A 24,656-nucleotide genomic window follows, 5' to 3' on the forward strand; every position below is an offset into this window, starting at 1 on the left:
AAGCTGTGAACATACTTACTTGATCTTTAAATTGATAAACTTATAAATGCTGCCTGTTGTTTGCAACAGCTGTGGGTAAATTATGTTTTTCAGTTCTTTGGAAATAAATTTAGGAAAATTGAATATTTATTTAGTTGTGATATTTATGTTTGTAATGATGGACCAGTAGGTCCTTGAAAGAGAGTCAATAAATGTTTATAACAATTACCTTTGATTTTGTGATGTGTTTTTCCTATACCAATTTAACCATAACAAATATGAAAGTTTTGATGATGGATAGATTAGATGTCGTTGTTCTTTAGTAGACCATTTAGTTGCTTGAAATAGGCCATTTATAACTGCAAAGCTAGTTAAATAAAAAAATCTATTTAAAAAGAAATACTGCAAAATCTCTATTAAATATTTTATTGAATTCTTCAAGCAGACAACCATAATTGATACATACTTGATATTAATTGCAAGTTATCGAGGCAGCCAGATACTTGAAACGCTACTACCATTCAAAATTGAACTAATTTAATTGTAGTTGATAGCTTGTACGCTTATGGGAGCTGTTTACGACCATAGTTTAAGGTAAGCTCTCTGGAACCAGTCATGGGGGTCACTGTGGGCGTAGTACTCGTGGAAGATTGGCTCCACCAACGCGTCAGGGGGCAACTTTTTGTATACCCGCTCGCCATACCAAGTGCCAACCTGAAATATAAATATGAAACCATGAATAATGGCAAAAATTACAATATTGAATGTTAAAGTTTATCAAAGTTTTTATGGATTGATAATAAATGTAGTTTCTTAATCACAAGATTTACTAGTATTGCTAGTCAATTTTAACTACATAAATTGCAAGAAAACAAGTGATGAGATCAAATTGAGCAAGAAGCTTAGTCCAACAGGCTGTAAAGTTTTAGGGTTTGATTTTTATGTCTGGCACTAACTGAAATCCTTCTTACTATAAAATTATTCATGGTTTATCATAGTATAACTAGAGTTATTCATAGTTTGTAGAGACAATAGAACTTCTGACTCTTTTATTGTTTCAAAATAACACTATTACAACTACAATACTGGTGTAGATACTAAAGAAATGAGGGCTATCGTTTTAGCGCTCACCAGTTAGCGCCACTGTAGAGTAAGGTCCTGTCACTTGCTAGTAGCGAAGACAGTGGCACCAACTGGTGAGCGCGAAAGTGGTAAGAGGACTATCGCATTTGCACTCGTCAAGATGGCGCCACTGTAGAGTAAGGTCCTGTCAATCGCCAGGGGTGCCAACTGTTAAGTATTAAAACGATAGCCCTCATTGAATTGAGCTTACCTCCCATCCAGGCACGTCGCGCATGAGCTCGGCCTCCGCGTCACGGTTCCTGCGGAGCTGCTTCATGTACTCGCGGTCTCTCTCGGCCAGCAACATCGGGTAGATGGCCATCTTGGCCGAACGCATCTCGATCTCATTCTTTTTGATCTGTTTGTACGTCAAGTTGTACAGGTAGATCGCTCCGGCTGTGATACCGATGTAACCAGCGATTATGGCGTAGCCTGGAAGATAAAAATCAGAGTTTAGCGCTGCTTATAGAGGTCATAATAGATCTTGTTAGAACTACAACAAATTAGCCGTTAAACGACACTAAAGTTATCCCTGAATGTTTCTAGCTCACAGTGTTAAATAGACAGTTTATAAAGCAAAAATAATGTATCTTTTTTACAGTTTTGTAATGATTTTCTCAAATATCTACAGGTAAACAGACCTAACCTCAAAGATTACATAACAAGTTTATAGCACTGTTAAGTTATAATAAATTGTAAACTTACCACTAAAATATGATTTAGCGGGGATTCTTTTAAATGGTATGGGTTTGTAGCCCCCAGGAGGGGGCAAATCTTGTTTTCGAATTATTTGACAAGCCTCAGCCATTTTTGACTTTGACTGAGTGTATTTTTTTTTTCAATGACACTGACAGAAATGACAAACAAAAACAATGACTTTGACAGATTACGTTTTGTTCGTAGGAGTAGATTGCAAGCATTGCGTTTAGTTATTTATACACCATGTTATTGTAATTTCCATGACAACGAAGTTTTTTTCAGACTCAAACGCTTTCAGTTTCTTTTCTTCTCGAGATTTTTATATAAACATTTTAAACAATGGAATCTGATACTATTGATGAAGGCGTACAAGCAGATCTCCCAGAACCAGACAACGAAGAGGATCAACTTAAAATAAGACCCCTCGAACGTATAAAACTTCATCCAAAGGTTCCCATAGAAAAATCTGCATATGGGAAAGGAAAGAATTTTAGCCGAGACTGGATTCTTCAGGATGGGAGAGAAGTTCCTGCCAAAGGCAGTGAAATGCGCGATAGCTTTTCAGTTCCTAAAAAACCCAAACATGGCGAAGGTAGGACTTAGGCTTAGGTCTAGTAATAGTAAGACTTAGAAGCAGGCTAGGAATTAAGATCTTATTTTGTTGTTAACAATCATCTTTCTTCAAACTAAACTGGGAACCACTAAGTAAGTTCTACACAAAGCATTTTAGATATTATGCTTTATGATGCGCTCCGATCTAGGAATCGAACCCAGCAGGACCAAGATTGTTTCAACCACAGAAAATTAATGCATACAACTTTTTAATCATCACGGATTTCTAAATAGTTTTTTTTTTAATTACTAAAAGTGAATAATATTTAATTTAGATCTTTTATGTGAATTTTAGGTATTCGCAAAAGGATGTTGACCGATTTCTTTTGGGAGCAAATGCTGGACGAAGTGATTGAAGAATTAGCCACCTCGCAGCCAGTGGTCGAATATTGCTCCGAGTACGACGCCAACTACATACGAGACAATTTTGAACCACGCAATTTAGAAGTTACTGCCGACAAAAATGTGAGGCAATCTTTTCATTTTCCTACACTGTATAATCCCGATAACTGTAGGGTTTTTAAGGGCAAATTAAATTCGTCAATGCTGAGTAGATTAGATACGACAACTAACTCTACAATGTGTTTATTACAGATGCATCTCAAGTATCCACTTTATGGAACTGGATCGAGTGCAATCACGTATTATAGTGAATCTATAAAGAAGACTGGCCCTGTAAGTACCTAACTTGCGTGGTAGTATGACAAAGTTCCATCAGATTGCCGTATACAGTGTGAGTCACGTTAAAGTGTACATATGAAAATAAATGAAACTAGACCTATTTTTATCGACAAAAAAGAGGTCAAAAAATTTTTGTGATTTTTTTTAAATTTTTTATATAATTTTTTTTCTTCAAATTACTTATTGTAAAGAAAACGTAATAACTTTTAAACTAAGCGGTATATCCTGATAAAATAAAAACAATAATAATGCTTAATAACAGGCGATACTAAAAAAATACATAAAATACACAAAAAATGCCAAAAAATAATAAAAAATGATACTTTTTGAAAAAAATCTGCTTAAAAATTCGTGTTTTTTTGGTTATTTTATAAATTTCTCAAAAAAATGCCCCCATAACAGGTGGTTTTTATTACTTTGTATTATTTTCTATCGTATTATCTTTGTAAAACCTAAAATCGCATGTCTCTATCCCTATCACAACATTTGCTATGATCGTTTGAACAAAGGCCTGCCACAACATTATTCTCCGCTACAGGTAGAGACAATTTTAATTTTAACTAAAATGCTTATTTTACTTCGAAATCTTTTGTTTTTATTTGAAATCTAACTTGTCTTTATCAAAATTACAAATCTAGAGCCATTTTCAGTTTTGTTGTTAACGAAGCGTTGAATGGCGCGCCCGGAGAGGCTTAGTTCAAACGATCATTGCAAACGTTGTGATAGGGATAGAGACATGCGATTTTTCGTTTTACGAAGGTAATACGATAGAGAATAATACAAAGTAATAAAAACTACCGGTTATAGGGGCATTTTTTGGAGAAATTCATCAAATAACCAAAAAAGCACGAATTTTTAAGCGGAATTTTTTCAAAAAGTATATTTTTTTTATTATTTGTTGGCCTTTTTTGTGTATTTTATGTATTTTTTTAGTATTGCCTGTTATTTAGCATTATTACTGTTTTTATTTTATCAGGATATACCGCTTAGTTTAAAAGTTATTACGTTTTCTTTACAATAAGTAATTTGAAGAAAAAAAATTCTATAAAAAATTAAAAAAAAATCTCAAAAATTTTTTGACCTCTTTTTTGTCGATAAAAATAGATCTAGTTTCATCTATTTTCATATGTACACTTTAACGTGACTCACACTGTATTTTAAAAAGAACTCGTTAACCCGTCTAATCTACTATCAAGTTTTGCTAATAGCGCGTTGTTTTTCGTTTCAGGGAGAAATATTGGAAAAATTCCGCCGGTGCCAATATTTCACCAAACCAATGGAGGAGAGATTGGATAATGGTTGGGTTTTGTAATTTTGTGTGCGTCAACTTATTTATTATTTACGGTGTGCAAATTAAAATGCTTGTATTTAAATGAAAATATATTTCATTAGTAATAAATAATGGTTTTTCAATTCAATAGCAGTCAGTTTCCCAACTTGGATAACAAGTTACATAGAACCTACGCATAGTATAAATTACGGCACAAACTGCTCGAGTCAATTCCGAATTTCCGATATTCTAGAGAATTTGACGATTTCAATACAAGCGTGAAGCGACACATTGTGTAAGATTGTGCCATTTAAACATTAATGCGTCGTGCTAACACACGGGTAAGGTAACGTAACTTTAGAAAAGCAAATCATCGTCGTCCCAGTTATGAGGGTAGCAGACGGGCTTGAAGTCGCCCGCAGAGTCCGTGGTGGAGGAAATGGCGGTGCAAGGGTAGAGGATGCTCGCCACCGTCAGGCACTCAAGGGATCGGATGCGGGACACGGAGGGAGTGCTCAACAAGTCTGTAAGCAAATTTTTCCATGGGTATAACTAGCAGCAAGAAATAACAATCTAAATCGTTCAATCTGAAAACATTTGGGGGAGGCCTATGTTCAGTACCTACTCTGTGAAATGAAAATGACTGACTGAAAAGATGCACAGAAATGATGCTTACGTTCCGACTTGACAATCAAAATTCTCGCGAAATTCACTTTATTTTTAGCTATGGATGGGACTTTGATCGCACAATATTTCTGATTGGAATAACAAGTAACCGCTCATTACGTACGAATTGCAAAAGGTAAATGAAGTATAAATTAATGGATTTCTAACCACTAGTTTCGCTTTCGCCAATAGCTTTGCAAGTGGCTTCTGCACGGGCCGCGAACGCTTGCGTGCGATTTTTCTTTGCCTTCACCATTTTCAAGCGGTGGAATTCCTCCCTCTCCTAAGAAAAAACATTTAAAATAAGTAAACTGAAACAAAGCTGTTTCACAAATAAATCTCTAATATTACCCTTTCATCCATTTCCATCAAAATATAATTTTCAGTATTGCGTAACTTCGGCATGATAACCTTTTCAATGCCGTTTACTTTTCTGAAAAATAATGATTCATCGTTAAAGCTCTACAAGATAGCAATTTATCAATCTAACTAAACCTCTTCTACAAGAGTTTTACCATATCAATATCAATAATTCAACCTCAACCGACCAAATCCGAATGTTTTTTCTAAAGCAATAGGTATTAGCGTCGTACCTGAGAGTAGTCCGGATTGCCTCGTCCAGAAGAATGCAGGTGTTCCTCAAGGAAGCGAACTTGATGAGTGTGAGCACGGCTTCGCGGAAGGCCTTCTTGGCTTCACCAGTGCGGTGGCCTCCTGCACCTAAGCCGGCATACCGCAGGGCATCACTCACGGTCGCGTCTTCTACCGCTTGTAAGGAGACAGTAGCGACTCCGGATATGTTTTCTGGGATTCGCTGGACTCTGACTTGAGCCTTTAGAGATGTATTTATTTTAAAACTTCCATGCACAAACTACCTGTATTCTACTAAGCTACCTATAAATCTTACTTATAGGCGACGGAATGGAGGTTTAAACTGGCTGTAATGGTCACTTTAACAAAGGAAGGACCGCTTCAGCCAATCTAAAAATTAATCGGGAAGGTCTAATATTAAGCAAATGGACGTCTTGTATCAGAAATGTTATTGATACTTAGTAAGGAAACAAGTAAAAAGTTTGCATAACCTGGCCAATATTCTCCAACACCATCGCATTAGACTCTCCGTTAGTGAACTTGACAGCAGCCAGCGATATGTAGGCCTCCCTCAAGGTGTGCCCTAGGATGGCCTGGGTGGAAGCAAGCTCAGCTGCCGCCTGCCTTCCTCGAAGACGCAGAGCCTCGGCCTTACGCCTCAAGAGCTGGTACCCTCGATGCACTTGCTCCTGACGGTGTTTGATCTCTCGAAGCATAAATAACGAGGCTGTTACAGGGTAACGATTCTCGGTATTCATTTTTAAACCGAAATGTAGTTTGCAAAAGTGACAGCGTATCTCAAATCATGAATCAAAGTTGACGTAGGCCATTGGCCATAGACACGATGAAGTAAATGAGGTAGAGGCCTTTATCTGGAGAAATGGTTTATGGTCTGAGAGTACCCTCTGATCTCTGATCATCATCAGCATTTTGTCTTAATCCCAACTAATATTATAAATGCGAAAGTAACTCTGTCTGTCTGTTACGCTTTCCCGCTTAAACCTCGCAACCGATTTTGATGAAATTTGGCATAGAGATAGTTTGAGTCCCGGGAAAGAACATAGGATAGTTTTTATCCCGGTTTTTGAAACAGGGACGCGCGCGATAAAGTTTTTCTGTGACAGACTAACACAAAGAAAAATATTATGGAATGCTTCATTAATTTTATTTATACAATTTAGTTTTCTTACATATTTTTACATTTTATAAATGTATCATAAATCATTTTTCAATTAAAGCAGTTTTCTTTATTCTACCTTACGCTAAACAATAATAATATCTACGTACAGTATTTATGTTCACTGATATTGATTGTAGTTATAAAACATAGATTCGTCACTTGAAATCGTGTCCAATTCTAGAATGTCACACTCTCAACTATCCTGCCAGTAGTTGTAGTTGGCAGACGGAGGAGGCACGGGCATGGGCGGCCCGGCGGGCGGCCCGGCGCCCGAGCTGTAGGGCGAGCCCTGCGGAGACGTGTAGCGCGGCCGGAACCAAGGCCTGCTAGTGTACTGGTACTGGTTGTTCGCGTAAGCTGCCAAGTTCTGCCCAGTCGCGTTCGGATACGGATTCTGCGGCGCTTGATTCGGTGGGTACGCCACATTCGGCATATTCGGGAGATTCGTCGTCGGGTAAGACTGGTTCGGCGCCGGCGTCGTCGACGGCGAGAAGCTGCTCTGGGAATTGTTCTGGGATATGGGCGTCGTCGCCGGCCCGTAGCCCTGGTTAGCTGCCTGAGGATTCGACCCGTTGCTTCCGTTCGGGTTGTAATTCGGCGGCGGCTGCGCGGTGGTCGTCTGGCTCACGTTGTACGCCGCCGCCTGGCCGTTGCCATTCGAGTTGCCGTAGTTCGGTGGGGTAGAAGGCTGATTCGGTGGGGGGAACGCCGTCGCCTGGTTCGTCGAATCAGACTGATAGCTTTGCTGAGGATTCTGTACGCTGGTCGCCGTCGACATCGCGTAGCTTTCTTGTGATGAGGAAGTGATGTAATTAGTTTGGTTAGTGGCGCCGTTGCTAGTGTCAGTGTCGCTCGAGTTGTTAGACTGGCCATTGCCGTTGCTCGCGGGGGGATTAGTGCTCTGGTTATTGGGAATTGTGTACTGTACATTAGGGTTGTTAGTAGGAACGGTTATGGCACTAGAGTTCGCCTGCATCATGTACTGTGGAGGCATTCCGGCGTACTGCGAGGTGGGTGTTCCGTAGGGATTTTGTTGCACGATTTGATGCACGGGCGGCGGTTGAGACACCGGGATGGTTTGAGCAGGGTTCGCCATCGGGGAAGACGGTGGAGGCGCCTGGACTATGGGGATGGTCCCCGACATGAGGTTAGGATTCGCCAGTTGCTGGCCGGCTAAGGCCGCGTTGAGCTGCTGGGCCGATAGCTGCGTGTTTAGATTTATACCAGGCATGTATTGAGAGTTTGGCATGTTCATAAACGGCACATTGTACTGGACGCCACCGGGCATGGCCAATTGATTCGGCTGCATCACCGTGACGTTCTGACCCGGTTGGAGGACCTGTTGGCCGATGAGTCCCGGGGGCAGTCCTCCAGTTTGGACGAGATTCGGATGGTTGGCAGGTATCATGTAAACCTGACTATTGGGCTGCCCGATCATGGTGGGCATCTGGCCGATGTTCAGAGGATTCTGCAGGACTGTCATCCCCTGCGGCACGGTTATCATCTGCACATTCTGTGCCGTGCTCTGTATTTGCTTATTCGCCGATAAATCCTGCTTCTGGCCGTCTTTGCTAGATTGTATTTGAATGGAGTTTCTGTCTATTTGCCGTATGTACATTCCCGTTCCGTCTTGTGTCACTCCTGAAGCTGATACGCTGTGAACAAATGGGTAAATCAAAGTTTAAGGGGTCGTCAAAAAGTGTATCTATTAGTGGGGGAAGAAATTAGGATTTTTCTTACTTTGTCTGCTGACCAGAAGACACGTGTATAATGGTGCCGTGGGCGGGGTTGATTTTCATTCCCATACTGACCACAGTGTTGTCTCTAGCTGCAGGAAAATATGGCAGGATTACAAAAATAAACTATTTACTTCACTCGACGCTACAAATTACGCTGACGCTATGAATTACGCTAATGCCGTGTTATACTCAAAATTATTAATTAAAATCATAAAAAGTTACGCTTAGCGATTACGCAAATCTGCCTCATGAATATGTTATCCGAATTACGCATAATTCTAGAACGCAAATAAATGTTAAAATAAGTACTTAACGTTAATGCCATTTTTCATGTTACCACAGTATGTACAAAACTACATGCTAGTTTTGTTTGGTAAAATGAAAAAAATATTATGAACTTTACGTAAAAAACAGATAAAACATGCAGGGAGAGAATTAAAGAGGGTTCAATATAAAAAAACGTGGATAAGTTTCGTCTGGAATTCTGAATCAGCTACTTCAGCTTAACAGCAACTGAGGTCTTCCCAGGATCGAATGCCAAAAGATAAACCTAAGAAATAAAAGCAACAAAACTTATAATTCTCAATTCTGCTACTGCTGCCATTTTTATGTATGACGAATTGACGACGCGAGCTCCGGACAACTTGTCGCCTTAAATACATATTGTAGTTTCTTCATGAATTCTCCTTCAAAAACTGCTTCCATTATAAACTACAAATCTGGAAAATATTACATGCAAGGATTTTCGACATACAAATTAGAGGGTTACGCATCGGGCCAAGGGAAAACGATAATGGCGACACAAGTTGCTACAAAAAAAAAGCGCAAATTTTTGTGAGAATGGGTGTCAACTTTTTATAAAATATATTTTTTTAAACTTTTACGCTTCTGCACGCGTCAAAAATTTTTTGAAAGAAACTAATTTCTTTAATTACGCAATGCTAATAACAAAATAAACGCTGATGCACACAGGAGGTACTTTGGTAAGAACAATCAACATAAAACTTATTAAAACAATTAAAATAAGACGCCGTTGCCGCCGTTGTTTCACGAATAATAAATAATTGAGGTTTACGCTACGCTAATTTGACGTGGTCTGAGGCCAGCTTAAATATTAATATAAATGTTTTCTATACATATTACTACTGGACAGATTTTGATGAAATTTTAAAATAATGTAAGGAAATTCTAGTGATTAAGTTTCCATGTAGGTTTTAAAGTTGACACAAAGATTGTAGTGTAGTAAATTACGCTAAGTGCTCTAATGCCTAAATAAACTAATATCTTTCTACTATGGCTCAAGAGAGCCACCAATATAGATTACGCTGTGCACAACATTAAACATCAACAAATACTTAAAGCACCATTAAGTACACATAGATTTTTAGAGACCATATTTTGTAGTATTATTGTAAGTAGCACTATTTTTAAATAATATACGTAGTTTACAGAAAACTTTTTGTCTGTTCAAAAATACATTGAAGTTTGAATTGAATAAAGATCGCACGAGTATCAGAAGACATATGTTAATAATAACATGTTTGCCTCAAAAAGGGTCACTGCTCCTTGCGATCATTCGTCAATGTTCAAACTACGCCATATTTTTTACGTTTTACGCGCAAATGCTAATCCTTTAAATATAACACGTTTTAGCGAAAAATAACTGAATATAATTACGCAAAAGCATAATGCAAAAACAAGAGGTACAACCCGATCGAGCTCACTGCCAGAGTAAATACAAATGAGTAGGTCATCTTCATAGAAACGCACCGAGCGCGGTTTGTATGTGAGCGCGCCAATATACGTTTGCGGCGCGCACGCACACACTGACACGCTGTGAACTGCTAAATTTTGTCAGTGTGTGCGTGCGCGCCGCATACGTGTTGCCGCGCTCACATACAAACCGCGCCCGTGCGTTTTTATGAAGATGACCTACTCATTTGTATTTACTCTGTAAATGCGCACCTCGCTGGTATGCGACTCTCCCTCCCACTGCACACCTCCCCGCGTTCGCCCCGTCCGTACCAGCGTCGATGTGACGTCACGGCTCGGTACGCAATCAACTCGATCAGTTTGTACTTTTGTAGCTAGCTACGCAAGGGCATTTTCACTTGACCTACGCAATTTACGCAAAGCCTATAGAATCAGACGATGGCACATCAAGTTTGACACTGTGGCATATATGGTACGGGACTATTCCCAACTCTCGTTCCCACCGCTGCAACTCCTGTGTATCCAGGATCTACAGCTTGACCGCCAATAAAAACCCAAACAGTGAAGGGTCAAGTTTGTCCCGGAGGAAAGTTAAACTGTCATTGGACCCGCAACGAAATTAATCAGAAGAACATAGGAGGAGTTCGAAGTTAAAGTTCGACTTCCCTCCATTGCAAAGCGGATAAAAGGTGACAAAAAAAGGTCTAATAAGGTAGTAATAGGGGTTAGTTTGGCAACAAACATGTGTAGTCTCATGTGCTATCGACTGTACATTAAAAGTTAAAATACATATACATTAAAACAGTTTACAAAAGCGTAATCGTAACTGAGACCAATTATTTTTATAATAAAGTATTGAAGGGACGACAAATCAAGTTTAACATCGTGGCAGCTACGTAGTTGTAATAAATGATTCTGTTGGCTTTCTAAGAAAACTGACAAACTACCCAAGCGGTAGGAAATTATGTATGAGTAATCTATCTTGCTTGTAATTTGTCGTGTGGAAATCCCGAACAACCGGATTTCCACATAGAATTTTGGAAATTCTAGTGTTTACCAGGTCTTAATTTATTCGACTTTTTAATTAACTACGTTACATTGTGTTAAATGTAAAAACAAAGAGTAATAGTGCTATTATTGAAGTCAAAATAAATTATTATTTCGGTGACATCAGTTTCCTATTTTCGGTGTTTACCTATGCCTTCGTCAAAATGCTTCGACTTTGAATTCCGCGTCAAAAATGTATTACATACAAACACTAGTTTTTTGTAAACTATGCAGTATGTCAGTACCTCTAGCATGAACAACTTTCGTCTTCGAATCGTTTGCGTATTCGACAAAATTCGATACTCAACTTTCGAATTAAACGATAACGTGACAATTTTGATTCTCTAAATAAGTTTTGTGCAACCATTTCTCATACTAAGTTCACTTTACGACACGTTCACAAGGACGCTGTTGTAGTTTTCGTACTAAATCTTTTGATGGCGATACGAATACGCAAACGATTCGAACTCGAAATTTTTTCGTGCTAGCCGTACTGATAGAATAGAAATGTCACGACATACATGGTAAGCAGGTATGTGTTTGTTTTTTAATAAAAATCATTGTGATAATGTCTCTATGATCCTATTCTCTATGATTAGATTAGATCATAGAAAACGATCTTCACAGATCTCTAGTTAAACAGGCCCCTTAAGTTTGAACTTTATGTCGCAATCAAAAGGTTGGTTTCAAGAATTCGCCTCAGTTACGACACAATCTCGGCTGTCAAAATACCTGCGGCTGCGGTCCAGTTTCGGGACTCTCTCGCCGAGCTCTTCTCCTGCGGTACATGCGACCTGGAGACCACATGGTTACAATTCACACACACATCGTACAAACATATCAAAGTCTCCTCAGGGATCTTCGTCTTCCAGTCGAAAATAACTCTTAGAGCTTAGGCTTTAGAGTTCTCTGTTAGGTACGGTTATCTGCTAGCAATGCTATGATTTTTTTCATAAGCTCCGTCATCATTTGATTGCAGTTAAGTAAATGAATGATGAAGAAGCTCATGATTGTGAAATGAAAATGAATTATTCTTAAAACTAAATTGAAGACCGCAGCTGCTCCGGAGAACTCCGCTCGTAGTAGAAACTTCTTCCTTGAAGAAACGACGAGTTTTAACGCCAATTGCTTAAAGTCCTTAAAATTTTAACAAGAACAATGTCGTTTCCGTAAGGTTTGAAGTTGATTAGATATGATTAAAACATTTTTTACTTAAATTGACATGGAAAAGATTGCAATTTTAAATGTTTTGATTATATTCAGGACTGGGCTGAAAGTAAAAAATGAAGTATATTAATGGAGGTTTCTTATTTCTAGGACTTACCCCGCTGGGGCTATTGGCCTGAGTTGCAGTTGGCTGGGGGTACCGTCCGATAACCTCTTCTGTCCTCGGACTTCATGATTCACATTTTTAGTCGGTGTTGATGAACTCTAAAATTAACATAATAGACAAACATTATTATTGTCATAGAAATTAACACAATTTTTATTAGTTTATGAAATGTGTTAGGTGATAAGCAATTCATGTATTGCATGATTAGGGAAATAAATTAATGGAATAACTTTAAGTATTGACGCAAAAGAAAAGATTAGTGCAAGGCTATTTTTGCTAAGAAATGGGTTACATTTAGGTTACAAACTAAAAAACAACTTAAATTATAATTTAAACCAAAGATGTGATGAGATCAGACACCTAAACACCAAAGGAAAAACAAATTGAGGACAAGTGAATGAATACAACGAAAGCAGACCAAGAACAAAAACCCAGTGGATTGAAATAGCTGGAGTCAAAATATTGTGGTTAAGGGGGCGAGACTTTTTACGTGAGCGATACACTTTCCTTCATTCATTTTTAATTTTAATTCATACAATAATATATCGCCCGCGTTAAGAGCCCACATAAGTAACGAAATAAAGAATGAGCGAAAACAGCATTGGTAGGTTTAAAGCTGTTAAGGGTGACATAAGATGTGAACAGTACTTATGCTGCTTAATGCTCACAGTAAAAATTTGCGGCGATGACGCCTGTCCAGTCGATATTATGTTTATCAAAGAACCACTGCTCACTATCGGCTGGGGAATTCAAAATACATACATTTTCTTTGAAAACACATTGGTCTACCAACTAGATATTTTGGATTCCTTTGAGAGATGATTCTGCTTGTTTTTTTCTTTTGGATAGTAGAAAAATCTGTATTATTTTGGATAATTTTGCCTTCTAATTTTAATGAAATTAATCTGATCAACAGAAACATCTCTAAAGGAGGCTGAAAAAAGTAATTAAATATTTTTGCTGCATATAATACTGAAGTGTATATTTCAAAATTAATGTCATACTCAGTTTTCTCAAAATAGATTTTTTATTCTTATAAGAGGAATTGTTATCATAACAAGCAGTCTTTACCTTTTGATTAAGCTGCATAATAGTTCCCGTTTGAAGCTGCTGCAACTGAGTTGCCGTTAGGGGCAGTGATGACTGTGGTAAAGTGCCAGCTGGGGCAATCTGGAAAATATTACATCACTCAATTAATATAATGGTCATAATAATTATTATGATACACTGGGAACACAAAGTTTATTATAACATCTTTTACAAAAGGAAATAAAGTAGTTTCATCATTGTTTTTATTTTCATAGCATCTAGCTAGAGCAATAAGATTATTGATTTATGTCAGAGATATGTAAGAAACGTAAATAATTAGTACTTACAGACACATATTGCTGTGCTTGCAAATTTGCTAATCCTGCTTGATTAGATGTCAAATCTTGCAATTGTTGATATGGAATTAGCATTGTCTGTGACCCAGGCATTGTCCACTGCACAGTGTCAGCCCCTTGGATGTGATACTTGCCATCTTTATCACCCTTATCGGTGTACAAAATCTTTTGGGACGAGTTACTCTGAGCTGCACAGACAACGGGCGTAGCTGTCGCATTCACAGTTGTAGTGTCCGTCCCAGCCAGATTCGCTTGCGGGAAAGTCAAACCATTCGGCAAAATCATAGACATGGAAGACGGAACACCACTGAGACGTAACTGCGTCACATTCACAGGCTGCATGCTCGATATGTCAACCAACTGTGTGCCAAAATTAGGTTGCTGCAAGCCCAGAGGTTGCGCTATAGGTAGCGACGTGAAGTTTGTGTTGGAAACCTGGACCCCAGGTTGGACTATAGGGATGAGCTGCCCGTTCTCCTGGTTCAAGACATACTGCTGCTGAGGTAGAAGTTGGAGGACGGTCGGTTGTCGAACGGTCATGAGGGGGGCGGCGGGGGCCACGCTGACGACGGGGGGCATGACGGCGGGCGTCATGGAGGTCGGCGTGGACAGCGAGGCGGTCGCGACGGCCGGCGGCGGCGGCGGCGGGACGGGCGGCGGCGCAGCTGTGGTGCTGAGAGTCGGCGGCGGAACGTTCAGCGCCGGCGGCGGGCCCCCGGCCTGCGCGGCGCTCCATTGCGCCAGCTCGGCCCTTATCGTCTCGATCAGATTCTGCGCCAACGACCTCGCGGCCGCCAAAGCCTCCGATCTCGTGTGATGCAAAGCCAGATGCAGCGGCTCGAATTTCTCACTTTTCAACACCGCCACGACACCTGTCTCCGAACGAATGTACTCCAAGTTGGTGCTGTTCTGTAAATTACATGAGACGATCAGCGTTTACGATGCTGAAACTACAAAAATAAAGTACAATCGGTCGGATGCACTCACTGGGCCGAGGATTCGTCCTTTGATGTCGAATGCGGCCGGCGCATTATCCAAGCCTATGTACACTTTATCTATTAGCCCCCCAGACATAATTCGAACAGGTGATATTGCCTATTTACATTTATTTTATTAATTTATTCAGGAAAAACGCAAAGCATCATAGATTTCGACACGAAGCTTGTTGACATTTTAAAGTACTGTCCGGAAATCAAAACTCGATTCGAATTGATTCGATTTGGCATTGAATTTTTTCGATAAATTAGGTTTCAAGTAATAAAATATGACGAGAATCTTACTTTTAAACGTATTATAAAATGTTTTATTGATTTATTTAATTTTTATGCGGCAACGCTCTGCAACGTATGTATTAATTTTCTTTGTTTTAGCTTTTTTGACGCATGAAAATTTCTGAACGATTTATTTTTTTAATTATTAAGTTAAAGTTCTGGAACTGGGCCTTGGATTTTGAGCATAAAAAAACAGAAAAATTAATTTATAACTAGCTTTCCGCCCGCGGCTTCGCCCGCGTGGAATTTTGTCTGTCACAGAAAAACTTTATCGCGCGCGTCCCTGTGTTCAAAACCGGGATAAAAACTATCCTATGTTCTTTCCCGGGACTCAAACTATCTTTATGCCAAATTTCATCAAAATCGGTTGCGAGGTTTAAGCGGGAAAGCGTAACAGACAGACAGACAGACAGACAGAGTTACTTTCGCATTTATAATATTAGTTGGGATAATCTTTTAATTTTTAGTTCTTTATTTCCTTTTGGACACATAACTGTAACTGTATTAAAGGAAAATAATTAGAGATTCCGAAACTGAAAGATCTTTCGAGAACAAAAAGCAATCGTATGGATAGTGCTCTACTAAAAAAATATAGTTTGTAACATCGATAACTTATAATGCGATAATATCGAGAACTATGAGTATCGATATTGTAATGGTTTTCGTGCCAACAAATTGGTGCCAATGTCCATGATCGGTCATTCTTCAAAATTGTATCTGTTATTTATAATGTATATGTTTATTTGTTACATTTTTGGTGCAAAAACGCACTTGTACGGCTATACATATAAAATGCCAGTATTTGGCTTTGCATGTCAATGTGATATGCACTACCAATAGTATCCATACCATTTCTTTTAAATTATTATTATCGATACTCGATAGAAGGTGTAGGATTTATAACCAATTTATAACATAAGAGTTGTGGTATAAATAAAAGGCTTGAATTGCATAATAACCGTTTTTATATCACTACAAAACATGATATGTTTTCTCTATTTGTTACATATTATGAAAAAATAAACATTTACCATCTGTGTTAACTGGATTCTAATGTTATACTTTCTTCTTTATATACATTTAAGTACCTATTATAATAAAGTTTAGTCAGAGTAATAAAGTATTTTGTCATGTTTTCTACTTTCTTATCAAACAGATCTTTTATATTCAGTTTTTGCAATGAAAATAATAAAATAAGCTGAATTAAATTCATAGAAACATCTCAGGTGGGAAACAAAGTTTCAACGTACATAAATATTAATTTTAGACTATGCAATCGAGTTTTATACAAACTTAATACTTTATTAATCACTTAAATTACATCACACGTACGCTAACAAACTTATTCTAAAATACAGGGTGGTCTCTCTGTTCCCTTTTCATATATTTTCTTAACATGCTTATGTTATACAATTGTGAATCAAGTAAAATATGTGAAAAAAGAATTAAGAGTTCCACCTTACGACTAGAAGATCATTTTTTACTTTTATCAAAATATATTTTTCTTAATCAAGCAAAATAAGGACGGAGACACACTCCAAGCTCATGTTATATTAGGGTTTAATGAGTAACAATGAGAAAATATCATAACATAGTCAGTATCATAAAATATAGTGCATTTGAAATACCCTGAGTCCAAAAACACCATTACAAATCCAATAACTGTTTGTAACACTTATTAGATATGTGTCTAATACACTGTTGTTTTGTATGAGGTAGATGGGTGATCAAATGAAAAAATATAGTTTTGTACACATTCCATCTCAGTTCTCTTTTAGAGATCGAGGAAACTATCGAAATGCAGTATGTCCTGTATGATAGTGTGTATAATTTTTATTTTTAATCAACCTTTTATAGGGTATTATTTACATAAATGTTCTCGGGAAGTGCGTACTAAACCCAAGAGAGGCACGCATGTGACATGCATGCCACGCAACTAATTTTATTTAATCTTTTTCTATAGAGTGCCTTAAAATTTAAGGTCAACACTAGTCCAATTTAATGCTTCACGGATCAACTATAGTTCCATGTGTCCCATATTGGAATCTAACTTAGAACATCCGAGTCAAGAGTCTCATTTACTACTAGATCACGGAGGCGTTTAATCATTGAATTGGATTAAATTAGCAAAATATAATCTATGAATTTCAACAACTCTGAAGCCGTGAGTACATTATGTAACTCATATAAAAAAATGACACTTTGAGACCCGGTAACTCCGAAGAAGTTGGCATTCTGCGAAGTTGTCTTTTTGCGAGCGGTTGGCATTTTGAGAAGTTGGCATTCTGAGCATAAACGTCCGAATTTAGTCTTCCAACAGGACATACTGCTTTGTACGTCGTAAAAGAAACTGACCATTTCAAAACATTTTATGTAAAAAACGCGTGAAATGTACCCTCATGTTCGCTTGCCTAGTATTGTCCAAATTTACTTTACCCAAATTCCCTGGCACTGAATTTTGAACACATTAGTTACACATACTTCCGTGTGATCGAAAGAAATCTTTGTAAAAAATTAGAAGCCACATTTGGCACTTGTTTAATCACAATGTTGATAAGAGAAGACTGTTCTGTTAAAATAATACAGGGGGAGTCAAATCTAAAGCCAATTAATTTATTTTGAATAAAGTTAAAGCGGATTTTTTAGCGCGTAGTTCAGTGATTTGACTCACCCTGTATATGACATACTCAAAAGTACCGTTTTTTTTATTATTATGCTTGATTAGTTTAATTAGGAGTAAATAAGGTGCCTCATTTTATGAACTAAATAACATTCTTATCACTAGCATACAATCTATTCGCACAGTATAGGATTAGTCTACATCTGGATTAAAACATTAATGTGTAGCTGTCAGTTTGTTTTGCGGTTAATAATCACATAAACCTTTTATGATAAATAATAATAAACGTTGCCACTAAGCGCAGCCATTATAATTTGATCCTCATCCTACTGTTATGGCGCAAGTACACTATGCGGGAAATTGACCAAGACGTAAGTGTGAACACCATCTCGGTTACTTTCTACTTCTTCCACCCGTGTGTCGCCCATACTTCGGTGTGCGGGCTAGCGCTTCGACTTGAACAATTTTGCGCAGTGTACTTGTGCCATTAACGTCGGAAATTCAAGCTAACCCAGATATAGGCTAATATTAAGACGTGCTTAACGACCTAAGAAATGACAAAACGTAAAAAAACACTTACTTAAATATAAATATACTCCTAACATAACGAGTTTCATGTCAGTTAAGTATCATTGCGTAAGCAAAATACACAAACATATTTGTAAACCCTTTGTGTTCTTATAAACTTAATATTCGCAATTGAACTTTAGATTAAAGTTTTTATTAGCTTCTATGGAAGTAAATTGAAATATATTAATAAACAATATTAGTCCTAGAAGACTCCAACCGAAGATGTGGATTCGCATGTATGTTAACAGTCTTTCTTAGCTGTAGTCGGTCATAATGAATTTATACTTGAGTTTTAGCTTTGTCTGAATCGACACTTTATAGATTATATTAATTACAAGAATAGCTACATCAGTAAAAATAAACTGCATAATTAAACTTGAAACTCGAAATCGAATATTTCGAACTTACTCGCATTATAGCGGCACTTAGACGTAGGTTTATGTTGACTTTGTTTTATCTATTCTTATTGTCTATGATTCAATTACTCGAATAAGTACAGAAAACAAACTTTAAATTAGTCAATTTTCTTTAACTGCAAGCTGCCAATACACACATAAGACCCAACATCGCCTTAACATTGATTGAGATCGCCTTTATTATCAAAGAAATAAGATTGATTTTTGCAGCAACTACTGCGCTTAATTGCAGTTGTATATAATTTATGGGATAACGCAATATCCAGGCAAATACAGGATGTTCCAAAAAACATATTTAGAATGAGAATTGATTGATAAAATATGGTATTCAATACGCAAAAATGTTTTATTCAACTTGAGAGATAAATAAGCATAGCTGGAAGCACATACAGCCCTGCTTATATTTATTGGGTTGCAGATGCAGTGGTGCGTGGAACTAAAATCAATAGTCAATACAAAGTCAGGTAAAGCCTGGTCCGTGAGCACGTAGAATTTTGTCTAATGACCCCAAGCTACCCATCCTTACCGCTCGCGCGTAATTATATTGCTGTCGCGACTGTGCGACGGGCGCCCGCAGTAAGTGTGCGAGCGCGACAAGGATAGCGAGCGATAAGGATGGGTAGCTTGGGGTCATTGGACAAAATTCCACGTGTTTACGGACCAGGCTTTAGTATATACTAAAACGTTTTTATGTACCGATTATACATATAAAAATATTTTTTATTTTCTTTGAAAAATATGTCTTCTAAGCAGTGGTAACAACTAATACGGGGTGTATTTCTAGGTTGGAATTGTCTATGCACGAAACTACAATAGCATCGCCTTATCATACCAATTGTCTTACAGGTCATCGATTTTAGTTCCACGCATCCTCTAACCATTCGCAGCTGCCTCTACACAGAACACTGCCAATTATTATCCTTACACTAAAAACTAAAACCATTTATTGCAGCCTCGCACACCTTGAACAGTAATCATTATTAGCGGGACTACCGTAGTACATACACAGTGGGGCTCGGCAGGGCTTCGGTGACGGCGGACGGTCGTCGTAGAAGGTGGATTTGGAAAGGTACAAGGTTCGATCCCGGGCAGGACGGCTGGACTTTGGAGCGAGGCCTCGGGCCACGTCATGGGCGGCCCGTGAGGCCTCCGCGTAGAACTGCGAGCGGCCGGTGCCGTAGCGAGGCTGGGAGGCCGGCGGTGTGCCTTCTTTGCGGTTCTTTTCTGCTGTATACCTGAGAATGAAAGGTAGGTCGTAAGTAAAAAGGCAGTAAAATAAAATAAATAAATAAATAAATAAATATCCTTAGACATTTTACACTGCGCTTCTAGTCCCAAACTAAGCAAAGCTTGTACTATGGGTACTAGACAACGGATATAAACATACTTAAATACTTTTTTTTTGTAAATACATACTTATTATACAACTAGCTTTCCGCCCGCGGCTTCGCCCGCGTGGAATTTTGTCTGTCACAGAAAAACGTTATCGCGCGCGTCCCTGTTTCAAAAACCGGGATAAAAACTATCCTATGTTCTTTCCCGGGACTCAAACTATCTCTATGCCAAATTTCATCAAAATCGGTTGCGAGGTTTAAGCGGGAAAGCGTAACAGACAGACAGACAGACAGACAGACAGACAGACAGACAGACAGACAGACAGACAGACAGAGTTACTTTCGCATTTATAATATTAGTTGGGATAGAAAACACCCAGTCCAATACAAACAAATATGTTCATGCACACAAATGTTTGTACTGTGCGGGAATCGAACCCGCTACCTCCGGAATAGTAGTCCGTTTCGAACCACTACACCAAACGGCCGACAAATATCTTTTCTGTTTCAACAGACATAAAATATTGTATCAATAATGGCGGTACGTAAGATTTCCCCAAAGAGTGAAACAAAAGACCATCTCACATTTTTCTCATTTAACCACTGAAAGCTATTGCTAGTTGGTTACTACATAAATCGGTTTATATATGTACATTAGCTAATGCACTTGACGCATGCGTTGTTCGATGCATATCAGGCCCATCTATCTCCGTCAGTCAGCCCAAAATTAGCATGTCAGTGTGACGTGCTAATTTTGGGACACCCTGTATGTATAACTGGCGCTCTAGCAGCCCGTACTTGACAGGAGACAACCTCGCATGTCTTGAAGGGGCAATAGGCCTTTTTCTGCGTAGCCTTAACAACCACATCTTAGAACTTACCCAATCCACGCTTCGTTTAGGTAATTCTTGACCATCTCTTCCTGCACAGGCGCTCTAGCAGCCAATACTCGACAACACACCACTTCACAGGTTCTAGAAAGTCTCGCTAGACCTTCCTCTGGATTGCTATGGCTTCCTCTCCCGGTCAGCTTGGCCATAGAACCGAAGTTCTTCTTTAGTTTGCTACTCATTTGTCTGCCTATGCTACCTGTTGGGGAATAAAGGAGGTTTAAAAATAGTGTTGCACTAAATGTACGGAAGAAAGAAAGAAAAACATTTATTTGGTTCCAACTTAAAATATAGCACACAAAATCAGATAACAAAAAAACAGATAACAGATACAAGGAAGCTGGAAAAATTGAATTTTCGGATAGATCCAGTTTATTTTGTAACCTATTATTGATATCGTTTGATAGAGCTCGTGAAGCACATTCAGGATCGGTAACCAGTTTTTCGATATCTTGTACAGTTTAGAAATAATCGAGTGAGATCACATAATCGTTTCCACCCTGTATACGCTTGTATGAGCAGTGGGTTCACCATGATAGTCTAGCGGTATCGAACTAGCGTCACATATCACAGGGCTCAATTCAACCTCAACTGGTTGGAATTTATTGGAGGCCAAGCTGTAGATCCTGGCTATATTGAAGTGTGGTGGGATATAGATGACCCACGCTGAACTGTCCCACCAAACTCAATGCCAGGGGGCGCTACCATCGTTCAACTATATGGTTTCCAACATGGCAAAAATCGGAACCAGCGATCCGGTATTGACGGTGGCGCCCCACTGTCAATGTCATTGATAGGACAGTTCAGTATTTTGGAACTATAAGTCCCGTTTTTTAGCGTCACGAATGACGTATGATATGCATCATTGGACACATAAGAAGGTTGACAAAGACTTACCAAACTGCTTAGCAACCGAGTTCATCTGCTTAGAGCTCTTCGTAGACAGTGCATCCAGAGACCTCCTCAGTTCTTCCGAAGGCTGTTGCGTGAGACACTCCACTCTCTCAAGGTCTAAGTACGCAGCCAACATGGCGGAACGCTGGTACTCATCAGGTAGAAGGTTGTTGATCGTCTTCTGGTCAGGTTCTATGTCCCAACGGAAGTCATCGCCTGGGTCTACGTTGAATCTGGAAGATTCGGAACATAGTAGTCAATCGAAGTCCTTATGAGCTATCAAAATGCGGTTTGACAATGTATTTTGTACATGAAGGAAAAGATAAGATAATTATGTAACTTTCAGTTTTTAGTCAATTCAGTAGTGTAGTAGTCGTTTTAACCTATGCCCGTTCACTGCTGGAAAAAGGTCTTCCCTAAAGATTCCATCCCTAAGGATCTCTACTTCTTCTGGTCCGTGCTGGTCTCACCACTCAGGATTTTTTCTGCCCAACGGCCATTAGCTCTACGAGTTAATAGACAATAATTCCTATTTTGTATTCCATTTACATCCTACTAATATTATAAATGCGAAAGTTTGGATTTCTGGATGGATGTATGTTTGTTACTCTTTCACGCAAAAGCTACTGAACGGATTTTGATGAAACTTTATAGTATTATTGTTTATAACCCAGAATAACATATAGGCTATAATTTATGACAATCTGTGACAAACTAAATTTCACGCGGGTGAAAGCAAGTCAGCTATAAATTGTCTGATTAAAAGATACAATAGGTACCCGGCGATAAATATTGCACATCGACCTTTAGAAAGAGACAATCAACTAATTTCGGTTTCGTAGAGCGTTATCACTGTCGCACTTGAACAACGACTGACAATGACGTTTTGTCAAAGCGTAAACAAACTTTATTTTAAATGTGTGCAATTGATTTTGTGAATTAAATTGTTAAAAACTTTTTATAGTCGTGAAAGAAAAGTGGTTCACAATGTGTTAAAGTATTTGTCGAAGAGAAATACTAAGAGTTCGGACAATATTTTCATTGAATAATGTTTTGTCAATGACGTTTTGTCAATCGTATAGGTAGTGTGCGACAGAGATAACGCTCTACGAGCCGAAATTAACCGATTCTCTTTCCAAAGGTCGATGTGCAATATTTATTGCTGGGTACTGTACATGTTTAGCGATCTCAAGAACATAAACCAGCAAAGGAAAATATTATTACCTGATCGGCAGTGGGTTTCCCGTTTGGTCTTCCAACGGCACCCTAGCGCCATCTGTAGGCAGTGGCTCCGTGGGAACTAGCGCTGAGAAGTGACCAGCGTCATACGCCAACAGTATCGGCGCTTTGCTGCACGACTCTGGGTCGAGTTCTAGTGGGAGATAGATGCCGCCGAACGGAATCGGTGCTATGGGGTCGCCACGGAAGTCCTGTAATTAAATGTGTATTTTATGTAATTTGACAGAGTTAACTTAGGTCTGACACAGAAAGTCTTTATCTCACTTCCTGTGATTAAAAACACTCGTAAAAACTATACTAATATTATAAAGCTGAAGAGTTTGTTTGTTTGTTTACTTGAACGCGCTAATCTCCGGAACTACTGGTCCGATTTGAAAAATTATTTCAGTGTTAGATAGCCCATTTATCGAGGAAGGCTATAGGCTATACAACATCACGCTACGATCAATAGGAGCAGAGCAACAATGAAAAATGTTGCGAAAACGGGTTTTCACGCGTACGAGGTCGCGGGCACAGCTAGTATTAGATATTCTGACATATCTTCTATAATATAAAAATGAATCGCAAAATGTGTTGGTAAGCGCATAACTCAACAACGCCTAGACCAATTTTACCAATTCTTTTTTTTAAATGTTTGTTGAAGTCCAAGGATGGTTTTTACAGCGAGAAAAGTTTGAATAATTTCCGGGTAAACCCTAAAAAACTCGAAACTTCACCCCTAAGGGTAAAACGGGGTCCTCGCGTACGAAGTCGCGGGCGGCCGCTAGTTCTTTATAAAATTTGGTTCCCATTAGAAAGACGAGATCCTCTCTAATTTACTAGAAGCAATTGGAGGATTTGACCTACTCACTCTCCATCATGCTGGACAGTAATATAGGCTATCAGATGCAAGTTCTATGACAACATACCCGTAACGCTACGTCAGCAAAGACTATGACAGGTCGTCTCATAACATGCGCCAACGCCAGTAGTTACAGCGGTTCCGCTAGAGTATTTTGGGACGGGACTTTGTTAAGCCTCAATACAAGAATGGGCGGGGCTTATAGAGGGAATCAAATACGCTTTTCACGTCTACTTACCCGTAACGCTACGTCAGCAAAGACAATCACAGGTCGTCTCATAACATGCGCTAACGCCAATACATGAAGTTGCTCCAAGCCAGCGTAGTGCGGCGCTAGCAGCGTAGCTTGGAACAGCTGTTCCAAGCTAGCGTATTTTGGGGCGGGGCGTTGTTAAGCCCAATACAATAATGGGCGGAGTTTATAAGAAAGTGTTATATCAACTTACTCTTAAAGCCACATCAGCGAAGACGATCACTGGTCTTCTCATGACATGTGCCAATGCCAGTACATGTAGTTGCTCTAATCCAGCGTAATGCGGCGCTGCAGTCGCAGGCTGTCTCGGG

General features: G+C 38.9%; 5 protein-coding genes across 8 annotated transcripts in view; 1 reads left to right on the plus strand and 4 right to left on the minus strand.

The window, feature by feature from the left end:
• Nucleotides 1-389: 389 nt before the first annotated feature.
• ND-B16.6 (NADH dehydrogenase (ubiquinone) B16.6 subunit) lies at nt 390-1,958 on the minus strand. The gene is made up of 3 exons (XM_028307112.1): nt 1,807-1,958; nt 1,313-1,533; nt 390-693 (listed from the first exon to the last, which is right to left on the minus strand). The coding sequence occupies exons 1-3, from the start codon at nt 1,907-1,909 to the stop codon at nt 556-558; spliced, it is 462 nt and encodes a 153-aa protein (XP_028162913.1). The 5' UTR covers nt 1,910-1,958; the 3' UTR covers nt 390-555.
• Nucleotides 1,959-2,058: 100 nt separating this feature from the next.
• Nucleotides 2,059-4,473, plus strand: LOC114354626 (uncharacterized). Its single transcript, XM_028307111.1, has 4 exons — nt 2,059-2,392; nt 2,708-2,877; nt 3,007-3,087; nt 4,322-4,473. The coding sequence occupies exons 1-4, from the start codon at nt 2,140-2,142 to the stop codon at nt 4,403-4,405; spliced, it is 588 nt and encodes a 195-aa protein (XP_028162912.1). The 5' UTR covers nt 2,059-2,139; the 3' UTR covers nt 4,406-4,473.
• Nucleotides 4,474-4,708: 235 nt separating this feature from the next.
• Nucleotides 4,709-6,378, minus strand: LOC114354625 (V-type proton ATPase subunit D 1). The gene is made up of 5 exons (XM_028307110.1): nt 6,112-6,378; nt 5,623-5,861; nt 5,381-5,462; nt 5,198-5,312; nt 4,709-4,887 (listed from the first exon to the last, which is right to left on the minus strand). Exons 1-5 carry the CDS (start codon nt 6,376-6,378, stop codon nt 4,721-4,723), a joined length of 870 nt encoding a protein of 289 aa, XP_028162911.1. The 3' UTR covers nt 4,709-4,720.
• A 498-nt stretch (nt 6,379-6,876) lies between these two features.
• On the minus strand, nt 6,877-15,206 carry LOC114354628 (proline-rich protein 36). Of its 2 annotated transcripts, XM_028307113.1 has the most exons (8): nt 15,005-15,206; nt 14,009-14,926; nt 13,704-13,802; nt 13,301-13,372; nt 12,624-12,730; nt 12,032-12,093; nt 8,541-8,628; nt 6,877-8,455 (listed from the first exon to the last, which is right to left on the minus strand). In XM_028307113.1, the coding sequence occupies exons 1-8, from the start codon at nt 15,089-15,091 to the stop codon at nt 6,994-6,996; spliced, it is 2,895 nt and encodes a 964-aa protein (XP_028162914.1). In that variant the 5' UTR covers nt 15,092-15,206; the 3' UTR covers nt 6,877-6,993. The 2 variants fall into 2 exon arrangements, with proteins under 2 accessions (XP_028162914.1, XP_028162915.1); XM_028307114.1 differs by lacking the exon at nt 13,301-13,372.
• Nucleotides 15,207-19,507: 4,301 nt separating this feature from the next.
• LOC114354631 (OTU domain-containing protein 7B) overlaps nt 19,508-24,656 on the minus strand; it is a 35,163-nt gene continuing 30,014 nt past the window's right edge. For 2 of the 3 annotated variants that reach the window (XM_028307116.1, XM_028307117.1), the window contains exons 7-10: nt 23,237-23,442; nt 22,016-22,245; nt 21,110-21,317; nt 19,509-20,129 (exon numbers count right to left, since the gene is read on the minus strand). In XM_028307116.1, the coding sequence (XP_028162917.1) occupies nt 19,838-20,129; nt 21,110-21,317; nt 22,016-22,245; nt 23,237-23,442 (936 nt within the window). In that variant the 3' untranslated portion in view covers nt 19,509-19,837. Of the gene's footprint in view, nt 20,130-21,109; nt 21,318-22,015; nt 22,246-23,236; nt 23,443-24,656 lie in introns of all 3 variants that reach the window. The other variant, XM_028307118.1, reaches the window with a different exon arrangement.

The sequence above is a fragment of the Ostrinia furnacalis genome, unplaced genomic scaffold, assembly GCF_004193835.3.
Source record: "Ostrinia furnacalis isolate ACB-3 unplaced genomic scaffold, ASM419383v2 OfSCF2101, whole genome shotgun sequence".
NCBI lineage: Eukaryota > Metazoa > Arthropoda > Insecta > Lepidoptera > Crambidae > Ostrinia > Ostrinia furnacalis.